The 20,264-nt window shown below is 41.7% G+C and overlaps 1 protein-coding gene across 1 annotated transcript; it reads left to right on the top strand.

Annotated features, from left to right (window-relative positions):
* Positions 1 to 8,698: 8,698 nt before the first annotated feature.
* bloc1s5 (biogenesis of lysosomal organelles complex-1, subunit 5, muted) lies at positions 8,699 to 12,312 on the top strand. Its single transcript, XM_020087433.2, has 5 exons — positions 8,699 to 9,020; positions 9,330 to 9,412; positions 10,029 to 10,161; positions 10,483 to 10,541; positions 10,904 to 12,312. Exons 1-5 carry the CDS (start codon positions 9,002 to 9,004, stop codon positions 11,075 to 11,077), a joined length of 468 nt encoding a protein of 155 aa, XP_019942992.1. The 5' UTR covers positions 8,699 to 9,001; the 3' UTR covers positions 11,078 to 12,312.
* Positions 12,313 to 20,264: the final 7,952 nt, after the last annotated feature.

Genomic DNA, 20,264 nt, shown 5'->3' on the forward strand with positions numbered 1-20,264 from the left:
GCTTTTATTCTGCAGAACTCCTCTGTTCAACTAATGTGATGCCACAGTCAGCGGCGCTCCAGCGGTGACTGTGACACAACAGGAGGACCAAATTGAAAATGTCCCCCCTCTCTCTCTACAGCATCTCTTTTTTCCAAGTCTATAGAACAGTTGAGTAGCTCATTCGATTTCTTCTCTTTTTTTTTCACCCCTGTAGCCAGAAGTGCCTCGCACCCTGCCAGTCGGTTGTTGTGCTTTTTATAGGTGACACAGTGTGATAGACCCTGCCCGCAAACCCTCCATTACAATCATATTGGTCTCCTCTCAACTGTGTTCCTATGGGGCACTGTCACTGTCAAGACTGGCTGAAGTTTAGTCAAAGACATTAAGGGAGCACCTCCAGGGACAAGCATCAGCAGAGAGGAGGAGGAGGAGGAGGAGAGAAGAAAAGAACGACGGAGGCCATGCAGAAGTGCCTCAAAGCTGCGGTCCATAATAATACAGAATCTTTTGGTGTGTTCCCAGACGACAGAGCATCTCGTGTGGTGTTTGTGAATTTTAACATGTTGCTGGTTTGCTATGAGAAATGTCACCAGGTCATGTGAACACAGATGTTTGTCATTTTAAGACATGTACTAAAATCCAAACAGCTTCCAAAGATTTTCCAGAGGAGCTGAGAACGCAAACGACCGAGTCAGTTGCTCTCCAGTAATTTCCGGTACTCTTCCTACCAGTCCCTAAAAAAGGGATGATGCAAAACTGGAAAAAGAAAATGAAAACGAATATATCAGGAAGAAAAAGAGGTGTCATACGTACATACAATGAAGAACTTGAAAAAACAAGATCCAAGAGCTTCCCTTGATAAGGTCGGTGTTGATGTGCTACAAACAAAAACACATGATTTCAGCAGCGGAGTGCTCGACCCATGTTCCAGACATTTTCCAATTAATAGATCTGACCTGAACAATCTCCTGCTACGTTCTGTAAAAGACAAACTCTGGATAATGTCTGGACCCGGTTTTTCAAACATCTTCCTGAGCTGATGTCTGAAACATGAGTTTAAAAGTGAAATTGAAAGACTGAGCTGTGTTCAGACCTCACAAAACATTATACCACATCACTCACATTAGCACTGTCCCTCATTCACTCTCACTGGGATCTAATCCTGCTGTCACATTAGGTGCAGGATTATTCTGCAGTGTTGGAGACGGTGACAGTCCTGAGTGTTTGAACCAGAAGGTGCTGCAGGTCAAAGTTCAAACACAGATCCCACCACTGACGTCCACAACGCGTCCACGTAGCATCGAACACCGTCGAGAGGAAGAAGAGATCAATGTTGTGTCGCTGTTTCTCTCATCATGTTTGTTCTCATTTGAGCCTTGGTTGAAAATTATTTTTTTAAACTTTGGAATTTTTTGCTTGCAACTTTTTTTGCCGCCATCCAGGCCAGATGGCTCTTGCACATTAGGATCCCTCAGTGGGAATAACCTGTTAAATGAAGCCTGAGTAAGAATCAAACATTATTATCCCTCCTGGAGTCACGCTGCCATCATGGCCATCTTTAGCCTCACAGCAAAAAGGTTCTTGGTTTGATTCCTTGTTCGGCCATAGCCTTTCTGCGAGGACTTTGCATGTTATACACACAAATTGGGTTTAGGTCAAATGCAGACTCTATACCTCTCGCCCAGTGTCAGCTGGGATTGGCCAATGCAACACATGATAAACAGTTTGGATAATAGATGGATGCATGGATGTTGTGATGACCACTCAAGAAAAGTCCAAAAGGTCCAAAAGACCCAGAGCGTCTACCTCGAATGGATGTTGGGGGTTACATGTGAAACTATGGCCTTAATCTTAAGTGTGTTACTTTAAACACACGTTTTAAGCCTGGAGATACTCAGCAAGAGAGAACAATCACACACCCAGACTCAAACATTGTGGAGTGACAGTGTCTCCCCTAAGGAAGACAGCTGCCATCTCTCTCCAGGGTGGTGATCAGCACTAAACTCCTGTCAGGTTCCATCTCTTACACACACACACACACACACACTGGTCTGTCTCAGGGCAACGCTGCTCTCCAAAGGGGTCAACATGTTGCCGCATACATCAGAGAGCAGTGTTGTTGTTGGCAGTTCTTACTCCTTCACAAGTGTCAGTGTCAGCCCGCCCATAGGAAACCTGCTGTGGCTGTTAGTGAGCGGGTGGTGGGGACACCTCGGCCCCGTGAGGACTTCACTGTGGCTCAGAAACGGCAGCTGACATTTTTTCTTGTTAGAGTGAGCCAATCGACAACAAATAATTAAGGTAAAGATAAAATAATTAAAAAACGTTTCTACTTTTTAAGTATAGAAAACTACCAGTTAATTATTGAGGTCATAACAAAACTGTCCACTTGCATGAACATCACAATTAATTCATAACGTTGGAATAATCTTTCAGTCCGGGTCCATCATTTTCTTATTGTCATTTTTTGTGACATGTACGATTAAGAACTACATGATTTGGTGCAAATTATTGTGAAAAGAAACTTTTATTTATTGAAGAAAGCTCAATTAAAACCAACCTTTTGATATTGATAAGTGGAATTTGCATATATAGATTTATTTGAAAAAAGATTAGACTAAGGGACTGTATAGAAATGGTTTATAATCATAAAAGGTTTTTTAAATATTTTGTTTATGCCACATCAGCTTATTTATTTTTAAAGGAACCAGTGTTTAAACTTTTTATCATCCAATACTTACATGTTCTTTCATATAAATCTTACATTTCAAGTAATGTAATGAAGGCCACAATAATTTTGTGGGGATGTAAAAATTACTCCTAAATTAAGCTTTATCTCAAACTCTTGAACCACGTTTAGTTATTTGTCATAATTAATTCAACATTAACTCACATTAAAACTTTTGTACAGTTCGGTTCCATAATCTTTTCAAAACCTAAAGCACATTAATAAGAACTCAAACAGCAATAACTCTTAAGATACTTGGGAAATACTTTAAATACTTGTATACCTGCAGACATTCAAACTAAAACAACAAGTTTCCTATTTTTCACGAATCCTTTTTAACCCCTGATTCTTTCACTCATGCACCTTTCTACACATTTCTGCTGCAACAAACCTCCACCAACAAACTTTCCCTTATAATTTCCTCTGATGTGAATGTTCACAGAGGAGAAACTCACTGTTTAGTTTCATGTCATGTCAGATAATGTGCCTGACATTCACAGCTGTCTCACAACTGGGACAGGAAGAGGTTAAAAATAAAAAACATCTTGGTGGAAATGCCTTTCCACTCAAACATGGTACATCTCTCCCAGGTGACTGCTTAGCACTGGCGGTAATTGAAAGCTTGCCCCTGGCACTGTGTGTGTGTGTGTGTGTGTGTGTGTGTGTGTGTGTGTGTGTGTGAATGAGCACGCATGTGTGTATGTGTCTGCATGCAATAATACTTTTTTGTCCTGTGTCTGATCATGTGCATTAGCTTGTATCTGCATGCATGTGTGCCTGTGTGTGTTGGTGTCGCAGCCGTGTGCACGTACACACACGTGTTTTCATCATAATCCGACCCCACCACCTCCACAGGTTCACACTAATACGTCCACTCCTCCTGTTGTATGTTGTTGGGAGTCTAGATTTTCTCCCAACAGGAAGATGAATTAATAAAAAAAATTCAAAAACCACCCTCCCTTCCCCCCACTTTTTCTTTTTTGCCGCTCCACGACGAGGGGCCAAATCTCCTCAGCATTTCCAGCCCTGTGAGCTAATTTGACAGCTCACGGGGGTGACGCTGATTCCCCTTCACAGAGACAGGTACCCTAGGGCTAGCCAGCTGGATCGCAGTGGACGCTTACAGATTTGGCTTTAGCTTCATGCTGGGTGTCATCTGTCTCTTTGGTCTTGCGCGGGATAATTTTTGTGTATGTGTGCGTGTGTGTGTGTCCGCCCCTGACATCATGTGCCTGAGTAGTTTGTGCCTGGCAGGCCTTGTCTGTCCAGGTTGGCCATCAAACACAGCCAGCATGGCCCTAATCTGACAAGGCACTGCTCCAAACATGCCACAACAGCCCGAGAAGTGTGTGTGTGTGTGTGTGCGTGCAAGCGTGTGTGTGTGTGTGTGTGTAACCCCAGGGCAGACCCCCTTTTTCCTACTCCTTGCCTTTCTCTTCTGTTCTGTCCCACGTCCAGTATCACCTGACACACCCACTCATACATGCACAAAGAAGAAGAGGAACATCAGAAACCATAAAGAGGAGCTGAGCTGATGCTTCTCCTCCACCTCACAGTCTCAACTCCTCCTCTGTTGGAGTTGTCGTATGTGTGCATCCACGTTTGTGTATTATTCAAGTGCGTGTGTGTGTGTTTAAATTTCTGTCCATGCGCCACAAACAGAGATCTCCTCGTTCACTGCTCCATCCGTCACTTTGATCGTGGTTACTTTGCGAGACACTCTGCCTCAACAGGTTTGGAGTCTCCGCAGCCTGTTGCCCTCAGTCAACAGCCTCTCAGAGGAAGACACGATCGCTCCCCTCGTGCCAGGAAGGGAAAGGACAAAGGGGACAGTCCCCCCATGGGAGAAATGACAGTGCGGCTCCCGTTCATCTTCAGGACGAGCTCCAAAACGGCGGTAGGGGCCCGCTAAGAACGCTGATCACGGCTGACACAGTAGTCTCCTCTTACACAGTGTCAATCTCAAGCTGGAAGGAGAAGGGGGGAGTTCACCGTCATTGCAAGAAGCATCTGACAAGGTTTTTTTTTTGGTTTTTTTTAGACAAATCTTCCCTGAAAAGCAAAGGATGATGAGAACGTATGTTGATCTTCTGGCTGTTAGCCATGTACCTGTACTGTGTCTTCCCATCAGGCCTTGGGAGCGAGTGACAGCGGGATAGTGTCATGCAATCCAGTGACCTGTAAGGTCCCGTAGCAAAGGGAACTCAAGTTTGTTTATTCAGGCCTCTGCCTTTCTGCTACACTTCTATTTCCTGCTCTCACCTCCACAGCAATATGGCGGAGAGCTCTGAGTCATCCCGCCCCCTGCAGGTGGAGGGAAGGGACGGGGACGGTGTCAGGGACGAGCGACGTGCTCGCTGCCCAAGAATTGAAAGAGAGAGAGTAAATGAGAGAAGGAACTGGATTTGAAGAGCGAGAGAGTAGGGCAGAAGGAGGTATAGGTTGCTCACTGGGCGCGAGGTCTTCTCCCATGACCCCCCCCCCAACTTCACCTCCAGCCCAGAGGCCTTGGCGTCCATCGAGTTTCGCCCCCTCCTTCCCCTCACCACCCCCCAGCCCCCACCCCCACCTGTTCAGAGCCACGATTGCAGCGAGTGGAGGTCAGGGTGTTGTGCACACAAAGCAACAGCCCTGCAGCCTCCGCCTGGACCTTGGTGTCAAGACCAAGCCAGGAGAGAGAGACACAAAGAGCGAGAGAGAGAGAGAGAGAGAGAGAGAAGGCAGAATAATTACATCCACTGGGTAATGTAGCACCGGTGTTGTACGGGGGGGGGGGGGGGGGGGGGGGGGGGGGGGGGGTCAGGCCGGGGAGGTGGAGACACACAGAGGAAGGAGTGTCACCAGGGCGAGCTCGCTGAGGCCATTGGGCATGTTTAGTAAACCACACTCACAGACCTCCCACTGAGGCAGCGTTTGTGGAAGTGCTGCAGGACATCATCTGGATACTGGAGATCATGTTCACTGGAGGAGCTGCTGTTGTGGTCCTGCAGACTGCGTGTGCACTGAACTTACATGTGGATGCACGATGAAAAGACGAGGCAGGAAAAGTGTTTCTAATATGACAAGGAAAAAAAGATCATATAATCTGGGAACTAATCATAAACATGAATTGAAACAGTCTCCTATTGAAACAATAGCAGTCAAGTTGGGTTTTATAAGGAATATATTCACACAGTGTATAAATAAAAATGTCTATTAATTCACTTTAGTTATTTCAGTTTTATTTTCTCCTTTTTTTTGCTGAGGTTAAAAGAAAAGATTTTCATTGAACTTCATTTGGAAACAAAAAACAAAGCAACACAATGAAATAATAAATTGAAACATAATTTGTTGATCGTATTTCAGTTGTATTGTCTTTATCAAATATATCAAAATTCTACTGTATATAAAATAACCAGATCTTTTAAATGATTCAAATCATGTCTGGTTACAATCTTAGTGTCAAATTCATTCTGTCCATTTGTTTTATCTTGATATGGAGTTGACTTTTTAGTTCCTTCGAAATAGTGGGACATCTGATTGATTATTAATTATTTCTTTGTTAATGTAAAAACAATAATAAATGGCAATAGAAGTTTCTTCATGTAAAGGACACTCATTGTTTTTGCTCTCACATTATTAATTAATATGTGAAGAGGCTGGTTTCCTCCTTTATATCTTAATTTTGTTTATTATTATTAAATTATTATTATTGTCCTGAATCTTATCTGGGACCAGGGGTGTCAGGATATTTCAAATGAAGATCTTTAATATTTGTACATCATATGTCTGTATACCAGTTTAATGAATGTGAAATACAATATTAAAAGTAATAGTGTGACATGTATTGTGTTGTTTGCAGTACAGGTACTTGATAAAACTTTTTAGTTTAAATAGAGAAATTGGCCAATTGCATAGAAATATGATAATTCATGTTGTGACACTCCTATAAAAATGGGATTCAAATAATAAACTAATTCAAACTGAATTCAGCTGATGCAGAACAAAACAAAAACTGAGCTGAATTAGTGAGAATAGTATAAAAATATTTAAAAATAATTTTAAAGAATGAGGACTTGTGAAGACGTTTTCTTTTTAGTGACAATTGTGTCACAGGAAATCTTTGTGTTTGGTGCAGGATTCATTTAATAGACTTGTGGGAGTGAAACACAGAGAAACGCATCATGTGCTCTCATGCAAGACGCTCTGGCATGCAAACTGCAGCCCGGCATCAAAATACATATAAGTACATGTAACGATGCAGAGGGACAGACATGTCCTCGTTATGTTGATGTTTGCTTCTCTCACCAAATTCTTTAATGCTGTGGATGATGTGTAACTTTATTCATATTATCATTTTACTTCATATTAAAAATGTTAAAGTTCAGTTTTTAGAGGAATTCCAATTTAAAAGTCATAGTTTAATTGAATGACTTCAAACCTCAAATCATAATTCATTTCTCATAGATCATTTATTGTTGAGCAATAAAAAGAGAATAATTCATAATAAGTCAAAAGCTTTATCTACTCACTACAAAAAATCTATTTTTTTTACATTTGCAATATATAGAGTAAATACATATATAAAGCAAAACCTATGTTAATTTAAATATGTCTGAAATGTTAATATGAAATATATTCTTTTATACGATAAACAATAGCAAATATTTTGTGTTTCTCTACTATATGGTTATTAATGGATTCAACTCATGTTTCCTTGTCCTCCATGTTTTTAACCTTCAGTCCTGTGAGCTAATCCAAACTAATGGAGGATGTAATCAGTGTTTAACTGCACATCGGTGGGACTAAATGGGGCCTTGGTGATTTTTCTCTTAACCGACTATGACAGTCCTGAATGAATTTAAAAGTCACAAACAAACTTTTGTCGACTAATTTGCAGTGTTTGCCCCCAAACGCTGCCTCCTCTGCTCTGACTGAATATCTGCATGTACTTTGCTCTTGCCACAAGTGACTTGTTCATTAATACATTCATGCCAATTTATTTGCATTTCATGAAGCCTAATAAAAGCATTTGCTAATCCAGGGTTTTTGCACTGGATTTTCAAAACCAATGTGAGAGGTTTAGTGCCACCTTGTGGTCATTGGTGACACAGTTTCCCAAACAAACAATGTGTGACTGCTTTGACTTTTCTCACTGTATCTTTATCTGTTTATCTTGATGAGTTGATCTTGATGAAAAAATCAATTCAGCTGTAATTTAAATCAGTAGAAAGGAATTAACTTTCCTTATACTCACACAAAGATTATTTAGTGAGAGTACTAATATAATGAAATAACATTTAGTTTATCCATTCCCTGTGGTGTTATACACATTAATCATTTCATATGCTCATAGAGGGACGTAAAGATGGACTTGCATTTATCACAGGATATTTACAGATGAAGCTTATGTTATAGAAACAAAATTTAAAAATGAAGGATCTCTATTACAACATTAGAATACATCACTTCTAATAAGGCACAATGGCAAGTTGCAAGAAATTGGTTCATGCGTGAATAATAAATTGATAATTAATAGTTCATGAATTGAAATAGAATGGAATAGAAAGGCTTGTTTCATTGTACAGAAAAGGATACAACAAAATTGCCACAGCTGAACAATGCAAACAGAAACAGGCGGAAGCACACGATGGATACTGCACCTAAAGAATGTTACACATGAGAGTGTGCACTTCAGATAGAATACATGACATCACATGTATATATCATGTATACTACATGTATATTACATGTACATGTACATGTATATCACATCTGATGCCACTGTTCCACACACAGAGCAACACTGACACCTGCTGTCCGCACACAGAACTACAGTCCACACCTCTGACTCTCTTCAGTCTCACACAGTCACACAAACAGTTTCCGGTGTCACGGTCAATTTAACAAAACGTCACTGCCTCAGATAAAAACATTGGAATTATGTATTTTAGGTGAACTGATTTAAAAACAAAGTCCGATCTGACTCCGACACCCCTCTTTCAGTCACTTGGTTCAGTCCGTACCCGGAAGTAGTAGTGCTTGTTTACATCTCAGTCAGCTGACTTTCATTCACGTCTTCACACTGAAGCCGAGATGTTTCTTTACATCTGAATAACACGTGAACGTTAACGACACCGTGGTTTCTTCTGCTCAGCAGCTTTCATAGGCAATTTACTGCCGGTTAGCTTAGCATCGTGGAGCATTTAACCTGTGAGTTAGCAGTTAGCAGCTGGTTAAGCTAGCTGCTCTGCAGTGAAGAAAACTTAGTTTGAGCTGCTGACAGCGACAGATCCACAGAGGCTGTTCAACATGGACAAGATATCTAAAGGTGAGTGAAACCCACAGCAGAGAAAGGTCTTTCTTTGTTAGCATGTTAGCTAGCTCCTGTCTCAGACTACGATATGATGGGAGGCTAATCAAAAGGTCACATGACTGAGTTTAGCAGTGGAACTAACATCTGGATGTGTGAGCTGATCTTTAGAAAAATGCATTTTAGTTTGATAAGGACTGATAGTGTAGAGATCAGTTATAAAAATAATGATATGCAGAACCTGATATGAATGAAATGAAATGTTATAGCATGCAGGCTAGCGAACACAATAGTGTAAATCTAAGTGGATGTGTGTTGTTCCTGCAGATGTGGGTGATATCCAGTCCCGTCTGTTTCACCACAGACCCATCATCAACGCAGAGATCCGCTTCTTCGTGAGAGAGTTTGAGGTGATTACAGATCACAGACTTACACACACACACACACACACACACACACACACACACACACACACACACACACACACTGTGTTAGGAGCCGAGCTGGGGCCCAGTAATGAAGACTGCCCTTCATCCAGAGGATTGAGATTGTGTGTGTCCACCTGCTGGTTCTGAGCCTAATCCTAAACCAGTTGTGGAAAAGTTCTGTTCTTTGGTCGTCAGCTGAGGTGCAGAACAAACTTGAGCAAGCATGCATAGAGCGGTGTATACAGTGACTTGGCTCTACGGAAAAGCAAACAGGTTCTCAAAAGGTTTGCAAGTTGAATCGACTCCTAACGAGTCCTAGCACAACGTTTTCCACGAGTATCAGTGCGCTGTATGGCTGACATTTAGTTGTTGAACCAAACCCTGACATCCACGTGGAGGAGGAAACTAATCACACAATAGAACTGTTCTTACGATTTTCATGATTATTCATTTTGACAGTAGTGAGGCGTGTCGTGGAGCAACATGCAAACTAAATGCCTGACCAGACACAAACGATTCAAATTCAATGGCATGTGTTTTTGGTGCGTTAAGTTTGTGTCTGTCTGTGTGGGATGACACTAAACTCTCGGTTTTCCAGGAGAAACGTGGACACAGGGAGAGCAGACTGCTGAAGAATCTCAATAAAATGGTGGTGGAAGCAAATGAACAAATGCAGCCCACAGATTTAGAGGCTGTGAACCAGGATTTGATGTTCAACCTCACCAAACGATGTAAGTGTCCTCTCTCAGCTTTGTGTCAGACTTTGCTGTAATTGTCTCATTTCAAGCTTTTTACTGTTTATTTAGATGGAAAACCTTTGTTTTTGTATGCAACAGTTACTGAACTAGCTTCAGAATGCAGGCAATATTTGATAACACTGCATGTGAACTCACAAATGATAAAGTTCCCATTTTGACTTCCTGTAATGGTGTGATGAAACATTCTATGGCAAATGATGGTCACATTTTGTCCCTTTTCTCTATTTCATTCTAAAAAAAGGCATTGTTTTGTCTGAACTTGGCTTTTTATATTTTTGTGTCTTCCTCTCACAGTGGAGGCTGCTAATCATATGGCAGACAGAGTCCAGCAGAGGGAGCTAGAGGCACAGCAGGTAAAAACAACTCAGGCTCCGGCATCATAGCCTCATAAAACTGGATTGCATGACAGATAACACAGGCATTTCTTATATTGTGTCTTCAGCATGTATTCAAGGCAGAATGCCAACATCCAGAGTCCACAATGAGCTCTGCCTTACATCACCAGCATCGTCACTGTAGTGTGTGAATGTGTGTGAGTGCAAGGAGGTGTGAGAGATAACGTCGCACAAGAGGCATCACACACAGATTTGTAAAGTTGTTTAATTGAAAGTTACACTATAAAAACATATATTATAAACATATATATATTTACTGTAATTACACTCAAAACTTTCCATCACTTTTCGCTGTGTTCCCATGTCAATTTTCCTTCCAGAGCAACCAAATGCAGCTGAACATGGAGCGTTTGAAAGAGGAATGGGCAGACTTCCTGAAGGAGCAGCAGAGACTAAAGGAGGAGGTGGATGAGGAGCACGCCAAAGCTGTGGGACAACTAAGCACCCACTACAGTGAAAAAAAGATGGATCTAGCTAAGTCTTCACCCCTCTAACCAGACGGAGTCTGTGAGACTTCGAGTCAACACACTCTCACTTATTATACAAACTTTATTACGGACCTGGGTACGTCTGCTCTGCATGTGCGAAATAAAGGATCGGATATGATTGATGTTAAAAGAGCCTCAGAGGTTTTGCTCCTGCACAAGAGTCAGCATTTCCCATATCATAAATATATGCATGATTAACAATGTGGCAATTTCACAGGCCATCAAACTCGTCTGTATTTACCACATGGCGCTCGCGTGGCACGCAAGTGCTGCGAGAAACGTCTGCAATATGTCATTTTTAAACAAGCAATCGTCGAAGGCCGTGACACTCTCTGCAATTCGGGATGTTTAATGGATGCCTGCCTGAAGGGTGCTGATGATAAATATGCATCCACCTCCAGTTGAAAAGAATCCGAGAAACAAGCTCAAACAGAACTGCAGGACAAATCATCCCTCACCGGCTCCACCGTGTTTAGAACGTTCAGCATCTGACATTAACTTCAAGTCGCTTACGTTATAAAAGGTCTCCACTGAAACCAGTTTGAATGATCAGCAGCAGCTGCTTTTGGTTTGCTTTGCCACCTCAAAGCTGATTTTAATGAGTCACAAATCCAATGTTTGCATTGCTGGTTAAACAGAAGAAAAACATCAGTCATATTCTGGTTTCAATTTCCTGCTGGTCATAAAAAAATATCCTCACGTTTTCAGTGGTTGTCATGCTTTGTGCTTAGATTGTTTAAAATTCACAGGATGATAAACTTTCCAAGAGTTCATTTGTGTTTACGTGCAGTTCAAATACTCACTTTTGTGTTGTTTAGCACAGAGTAAATACACTGTAAATATGAATTACAAAAGAAGTGAAATCATCTCCATGTGTCGTGACCTTTGAGCTGAGAACCCTGCACACTCTAAATCAAGTGTTGTTGTTTTTTTGCGCCAGACAATGGTGGGTTGTTGGACAGGTTAATGGGTGGGTGGGCACACTGGGGACATTCTTGGCATGGCTGAGAACGGACTTCATCTCAGACGACCTAATAGAACAAATATTTTCACATAATTCCCTGTACATCCATGCCACACACCCTTTTTCAACTGCCCAGACACCTTCAACTGTCAAAAGTCCTGTCATCGTCGGAAGAGGCAGGTTTGGAGCTGGCGTCATCCATCGGCTAAAGTAAAACATTTCTGTAAGAGCGGAATAAGAATAATAAAATAAACCCACAGTGGAGTGAGTGAATGCACTGCTGTATCGTCTTTTTCCATTTCGCTTGCAGTGACCCTGCAAGGCCGCTCTCTGGTCACTGCGCATGTGCCTGTGTGTGAGTCTGGCATCAGCGGCTCAGAGCGGGCACAGACATGCCATCAGATGTTTGGAGGAAACATGCTGCCCCGCGGGTGCTGCCCCTGTCTACGTCTGTGTGTGTGTGCAGGCCTTATACCTCCGCCTTGGGAGGTAGCTGTCCATCAGGGAGACAGCCCATCATCAGCTAATGAGGAGTGACAGTACGGAAACATGGCGAGCTTCTGCCAGCGAGGCACCGTTTCATCTGCCCTTGTTTATTTTACTTTTTCAAAAGGTTTGAAATAAAGAAGAAAAGGTCACAGTTAAAGTCGTGAGTGTTTGCTGTTCATGAGAGTCACATGCTTCAGTGTATGTTGGACTTAATATTACAAAGTACAAAGTTCCAATTAGACATGACCAATTTTGACATTGCCGTGAAATATCCGATTAAGAAATAAGTCGGAAGAATTTTGGATGAATTCTAGAATTTATTACTTGAGCATAAGTTAGAATCCCAAGGATTTATGACTCAACACCTAATTTGAGATAAAGATTAGATTAAGGGATGATGGTTGACTTGGTTTTTATTGGCTCACATCCACAAACCAGAAAAAAGAAACTGCCTTTAGTGATGGGGATGATGCAGTGTGGGTCAACTGCGAGGATATAGTACAGTACCTAAGTAAAAGTACTTTTACAAACTAGTTGAAATGGCCCTACAAAACCACTGCTGCCAATAAAACCATGTTCTTCACCGAACTGAACTGACATTTAGCAAAGTGTGAATAAGATCATGCATTTGATACCAAGGGTTTGTAAAAACAACAGCTTTCAAGATAGATGGGATGACAAAGACAAAGAAAATATCAGAATCTAGTGTATTGATCAATCTTATTCATCCTCTAGAGATACAAAACAGACATGACCTGCGAGATTATCGGCTGAGACTCTAGTTTATCTGGGCAGATATCATCAAGGATTTCTCAGTGTACTCAGGTGCTGCTGGTCCCAAAACTTTCCCTCTACACTGAGAAGAGCACACAGCTCTGTAAAACGACTCCATGTGCAGAATAAGGGGCTTGTGCTCGGCCTGAAATCCCCTGTTATCATTCTCGCTCTGCTGCCTCATGTCTCTGGACTGGAGTTGGCTTGTGTTTTGTCTCCTGTGTCCATCAGAGTGCAGTGTGCTCTTCCTGTTTTGCAAGCAGAGCGGTGCTCTCGGGCCACGGAGATGCCATTCCCCGTGCCAACATAAATGGTGAAGGAAACAGCAGCACCCAGCTGGAGCCCCACTGGGCAAGAGATGGAGATAAGGGGTGTGTTGGTTCATGCAATCTGACGTTCTGTCTGAAAAAAGCTTTCCATCTCCACTGGAACAGAATGAAATATATCACAGGGATGAAATGTGCAGATAACATGTAATGAGGACATTCACTTAAAAAACAGGATCTGATCTTTGTAATTTATACTTTACTGATGAGAGCCTGTGAGAACCGGTGAGGCTCTGCTTGAATGACGGATTCAGGCATGTGGTTAATGACGTCAGCTAGATGTGAAGTGAATGGGAAAAACAGTTACACCAATAACAATGAACATTTTGTATTAAGAACATATAAGGTTCATAGGGGTGGCTGTGGCTTGGGAGGGAGCGAAAGTCGTCCACTAACCAGAAGGTTGGTGGTTCGATCCCTTGCTCCTCTGGTCTACTTTCCTAAGTGTCTTTGAGCAAGATACTGAACCCCAAATAGCAAGTCTGTGCACGACAGTGTGTGATAGAAGAAGTACTTGTATTGTAAAGTGCTTTGAGCTGATGAGACTGCAAGTCCAATATAAATACAGTCCATTAACCACGAGAGCTGTGTTACTATAAGACTATAAAAACTATATTGTCCGTGTAAGGCTGCATATATGTCCAACTCCAGAGTACTAGTTAATATACTGGTTGAATCCATCTATTGTAATGACGACACACAGAACTGAACCCAAGAGCACGACAACAGACAGTCTTACTGTGGGCAACGTGGTTTATTTACCGACAGAGCAGAGAAAAGACAGGCAGAGGTCAAAACCAGGATATCAGTCTGTATAACAAACAAATCTGAAGAGGAAGGCAAGAAGGGAATCCAAATGGGGTCAGGAACAGACAGGCAAGAATACAGAATATAACACAGGATAGGCAGCAACACACCAGACAATCTGGCAGAGAGTGAATGAAACTGACCGGTATAAATACACAGATGAACTAATGAGGTAATGGGCTGCAGGTGAGAGTGTGTGTGTGTGTGTGTGTGTGTGTGTGTGGGGAGACTCAGGTGAAGGGAATGAGAGATGATTAGAAACAAGGCACTGGTAGATATTTGTAACATCTATAACCTCAACTACATTTTACCATGTGACACATTTATATCAGATCACTACATACTAATCATAAAAAGCAAATATGCTTATGATGTATAAGATTATAAATAATATATTGTAAGTGATGTAATCTATAAAAATCCTAAATCAACTTCATATTTAATAATTACCCTTTTGAATATATTGAGTTATACACGTTAGAATTTAATTTGAACCAGCAGCTATATGATCTCATCAAACATTGCTCTTTTATACGCTTCACAAATTTAAAAGTCCAATTTTTACTGCGTTGCATTGGTGTTGATGATGATGCGTATATAACCAGTACTATGAGAAAGTCAGTTCACTTTACATGGGATAAATGCAGCTTAATAATGTGTCCATTCACTCTCTTACTAGAAAAAAAAAATTAATTACTCTTGACGTCATACGACTGCTGCAGTTTCTACGAGGCTGACAGCAGACTTGGCTTTTCCAAGCGTTTTCTCTTTGGCCCGATCACCTTTCAGTTTGGTCGGCCGGTGAGAAAAAGCAGGCAACAGCAACACTGGTTCAGTCTTTTTGTGTCGGATCATTAGAAAGCTTGGAGCTTTTCACTCACCCCTCGCTCTGCAGACAGCTTATATGAGAATTTCCAGCCTCTGCGAGCTCAACTCTCTTTTTCTTTTGTGCAACGTGATGGGTCCCTGTTACTCAATTACCGAGGGGTCCAAATGAAAATGCCAGTGAACAAAAGCGCTGCGCTGCTAAGTTAATAACTTGGCTTAACTGCACAGCGTGGGTGCAGGGTCGGTGATGGGTGCTGGTTGGTCATGCAAAATATGAATTCTTTGGCAATGGCAACCGTTCACCTAGTGGATTGCTAAGTAAGAGCGGGAGAGTGAAAGAACTGAATACATGCATATTTTTTCTGAGGGAAGGTTGCAAGGCATGCTGGATATTCTCAGGACCTGACAGCTTTAGAAAACGACCACTTGTTGGCATATAAAGACAATCACTGGAAAGAAAGGAGTTCAAAATGAAATGTCCCCACTTTCACAAGAAATGCCAGCACCCCTTTATTAACAAGCTCTTCAGGGAAGGCTCACACTGGAGTATATCAGTTTTTATTCAGACTGACTCAGGCCAGGTCTCCCTTCTCCGTTGGAGACACACACACTCTATCGCTGTCTTTTGCGCTGTAAAGGCGGCACTAGATCTAATTAGCTGAGCTGTTTGTGATGTTTTCAGTTTCATTAGACAACCACCACACACCGGCTCCATGTTCGTGCCAGGTCCAAGAAACACAAGTCAGAGTCCAGCAACAACAAGCACCTTCCTCAGTCAATCATGGGGTGAACAATAGCCAGAGACGACGCGGAGAATGGCCTGACATCGACCGGTGGCCATCAGCAGCAGGAGAACTTGTTGTTGTCTAGATTCCTGACTTTAAAGGAATGTCTGGCGTCACTACTAACACATACCTTCTCACCGGCTTTGATTTTCCCTGTTTTCTGTACTTGACCAGGTATTTTCCTGATCTTATCTCCTGTTGTGGTTTCAATGATGCAAAATCAGCCGTCGTTGGAACAGAATGTGTCTTTTGTTATATTCTTATTTTTTAATGCAAGATATAATAAGAGAATCCTTTATTAGTCCCACAACTGGGACATTTGCACCAGTATATTCTATAAGTAAACATGCCATGTAAATAGATATAAAAATATAAATAGAAGAGGAATATAATATATAATGTAAACAGAATATATACAGTATGAGCAGAATATATAGTGTGTGACAGGATTGCTCATTAACCATTAAAATCTACAGATAGAAAAGAGTATTACACAGTTAAATTAATTCAAACTTAGTGACTTCTCTGACCCCTATGCATCATGGGTAATCATCCCAGTAGTTTATGTGTAATGCTCCTAACTAACAACCAAACAAAAGCCAATGAAAACATAACGTCATGGGTGGAGGTAACCAGTTGGTTTCACTGTTGAGTCTGATGTGTATTTCTGATAAGTCCCAGCAGCCATGGAAAATAATGAAAGAGCAAAAGAAGTTTTAAATCACCTCACTGATGGTTCTGAAGTTGCTCTTTCAGAACAGGTCATGGATATACAATCAATCTGCCACAACATTAAAACCAGTTATCGGTTCTACTGTTGTGTCTGATCGGTGTATAAACGTAACTTTCAGGAGACAGACTTGGATTTTTGTGTCTCTGTGTGCATGTTTGGAGCAGGGGAGTCTTTCCATGGAGACACGCTCTTGGCAGATGAATGCAGGGAGTGGACTCCCTTCAATAAAGGCAACTCTCTGTCTTTCAGGGGCCCGGGACGGCCCTGGGCTTTACTTTTCATTGTTTCCCTCCCGTGTGTCTCTGAACTCAAGTGGGCTGCTGCTGCTGCTTCGTTTCAAACATAATGGCTTTACCTTGAGGCTGAGAGAGAGGAAGAGTCAGAGGGAGTGAGGGGTCCAGAGCTAAATGTGTGACTCACCCACCGAATGCCCATATTAAGTACTTTCATCTTGTTAGCACTCAATCATCGCAGCTAAATGTTTTTTTCATTCTGATTACATACCATGCACAGCACACAAAGATGACACATATAAATTAATCAGGTTTAACTGTTTACATGGTACAATGTTTGTTTTGATTGGTTAATAACAAGAGATAAACTACCACTCTGCAAGTGTGGACAGCCTGAGCGTGTCAGGACATTGAGATGATATTTTGGCAGATTTTTGACATCGCATGTAATCGGGAAAAACAAGCTATAACCATGTGTGTCAGGTGCAGTGTAACAGCAACTCTCAACTGCATCAGGCTCCGGTTGGGTTTGGACACAAAAAACAAAACACCTGTTGGGTTCTGCCTGGGCACGGTTAGTTTTCCCTCATGCTCGGGTGGGTTTGGATAGATAAATGTGGCCCAAACTGTAAATCTGTCTTTCATTCAGCGGATACTGGAGATAAACATGAATAAATCAGAAAAAACATACAGGTCTAAGTTATGGTCTTAAAGGTCAGCTCAATATTTTTGGGAGAGTCATTGTAAAATGTTTTGATGCCATTTTTATTTCTGCATGCTAATTATTAAGCTCCAGCCAGTTGCCTGACTCTGTCAGATGGTAAAACATCTGCCCACCAGCACCTACTATACTGGAGGCGTCACTGTGATGTTGCCAAGCAAGAGGAAGTGAGTCCAAGTAGTGATTGAATGGAGGCTTAATTAGACGCTGTATTATTGCACAGACCTGATATGTGATGTTGTTTTCATCTAACTCAAGAAAGACAATATGCAAACTTCAAAATGAGACAAACTGTTTTGTACTTAACATCCACTACTGACTCATCCACTTGAAAGGACTCTGAATCTTTTCTGGACGCTCATTTATCAAGTAGTTTCATTTTCTAACAGACAGATGTGGTTGTAGTACAACAAAGCTCTTTAACAACTAGGTCAGGGAGAAAAGAAAGGTAAAGACCTGATAAAGGAGCAAAATAGGAAATCAAGACAGAAAAATCTGCTGAGAGGTACAAAAAGAGACATAACAAATGGCAGCAATTACACTCAAAAAACTGGAAGGAAAAGAAAGAAAAGAAGAAAAACAAGAGAGGAGGAAGACAGAGCCTTGATGAGAAGAAAAGACACAGAGAAAGGATGACTGCTCCCTGATCTGCAGATGCAGGCAGTGAGCAGCAGCTCCAGGCCGGTCCTCCCAGCACCTGCTGCTGCCCTGCAGCCAATTCAAACACATTATTCCAACAGACGCACCACTTAATGGCTTCTGTGGAGAGACCTGTACCCGGGCCGTGACTGCCTTTGCAGACGCACAGAGGTGCAGCCTGCAGTGACACACACACACAGAGGCCTCCTGAAACTTGTTTATGCTCAGTGCTTACACAGGATGACACATTCGGGAGAGCGCACACATAAGCACAACTTTCCTACGTGTGATCCATCAGATCATTTTATTACACACCTGCTTCAGTACTGACAAATCCAGACACCTGTCAGAATCATAAACTCAGTTAAAGGACCTGAGGACCTCGGGAGCATGCATACAATAAGACCCTAGTTTACAATAAAACACCAGATTGCACATATTTTACCCCGGTCTGCCCACTTTAACTCAGGACTCCGTTAAAGGGACCCGGGTTATGGTTGGACCAATATTGCGCAGAGAACCAATCATCCTTAGAAAAACAGCAAACATCTGTTTTGTGACTTGGCCACCTTTCACTGGCAATGTCAGCCTGACCTCAACGAGGCTGGGCCTCTTTTACATTTTCCATGAGAGCCAACGCAAGTGCCAGTAAGTGGGTGACAGCATCTGTCTCAAAAAAGAGAAAATAAAAACAAGCCTTGACACAATGAAGGCAGCAGGTACGAGGGTGTATGTATTTTGCTTAGGAAAAGTAAAGCCTCATTGGTTATTGATGGCATTTATGGCTTGCCTCATATAAAATACTGTCTTGCTGAAATATCACTTTAGTCTCCTTTCCTAGCCTGCAGATGTGAGACACATGCACAGGACACCAACATTTTTTTTACTTTGACACAAACAGTTTCATTCATTTCATTTTTTATTGATTTATGTTAGAAAATGCTGGTTTTTTGCAGCTACTAAGAGGAGATGCTACCCAAGGAGATGGTAGCATGTCTGGGACTTGCTCAACGACACTTCAGCAGAGTGGATGCTCTCCGTCGTAAGAGCTCTCTATTATTATTAATACCAATAGATTGTTCACAAAACCTTTCTTAAAACTGAACTTTGAGAGACCAAAAAAATATCAAACAAACACTCCTCTAAATTATTGTTAGTCAAAATTGTTGCATAAAGGCTTAATAAATATATAGTGAGGCTCCAAAATCAATATATTCAAATGACTCATTTGCAAGTTCTACTCAGCAGAGCAGAAAATGTTACCGCTGCGCTAGCCAAGAGACTGAAGGCATGTAATTTGGAAACACCAGGATATTCATAAGTCCACATCACCTTTCTCATACTCCTTGTTCTCTCTACTTTCCTCTCCTCCATCCACAATATTCTCCCTTTTCTCCCTCTCTCTGCCCCACATCAACCCCCTCACACTCTGGCCAGTACATCCTGATGGTTTTACCAGCAGGAAGTGGGGCTTTTACAGTGATGGCACCAGCCCAAGAAGCATCTGTGAAAGGCGGCCTCCGAGTCGAGTTGGGTCCTGTCACCACCTGTGAAGTCTCACATGTTTGAATGTTCAACAAAGTGCAGGGCTCTGCTACTTTCTGGCTCAGTCCAGAAACCAGACGGCAAGTGATAGCCTGAGTCTCATGACAGGGCTTCTTACAACTGTGTTATGATCAGTAATAGCCTTATATAAACAATAACAGGAAATCTAATTGAGATATAATATGTGACAAGTCTTCATTAAAATGTCTAAAACCAACTATTGTGTTGACATGTGTTCTTACATTAACCCAAATGTTTCCAACAATGTTCAAACTGAGAGAAATTTTACGCAAGGTAATTTTTGAAGAAATGACTTGTTATACCGAAGTTGTTTCAGGTGGATTTTCAT

The sequence above is a fragment of the Paralichthys olivaceus genome, chromosome 17 (assembly GCF_024713975.1).
Source record: "Paralichthys olivaceus isolate ysfri-2021 chromosome 17, ASM2471397v2, whole genome shotgun sequence".
NCBI lineage: Eukaryota > Metazoa > Chordata > Actinopteri > Pleuronectiformes > Paralichthyidae > Paralichthys > Paralichthys olivaceus.

What these genes read in the sequence shown, in the direction of transcription:
- bloc1s5 (XM_020087433.2), top strand. An exon ending in TCTTCGTGAGAGAGTTTGAG is followed by an intron (nt 9,413 to 10,028) that starts GTGATTACAGAT and finishes TCGGTTTTCCAG; the next exon opens with GAGAAACGTGGACACAGGGA. An exon ending in GGGAGCTAGAGGCACAGCAG is followed by an intron (nt 10,542 to 10,903) that starts GTAAAAACAACT and finishes TTTTCCTTCCAG; the next exon opens with AGCAACCAAATGCAGCTGAA.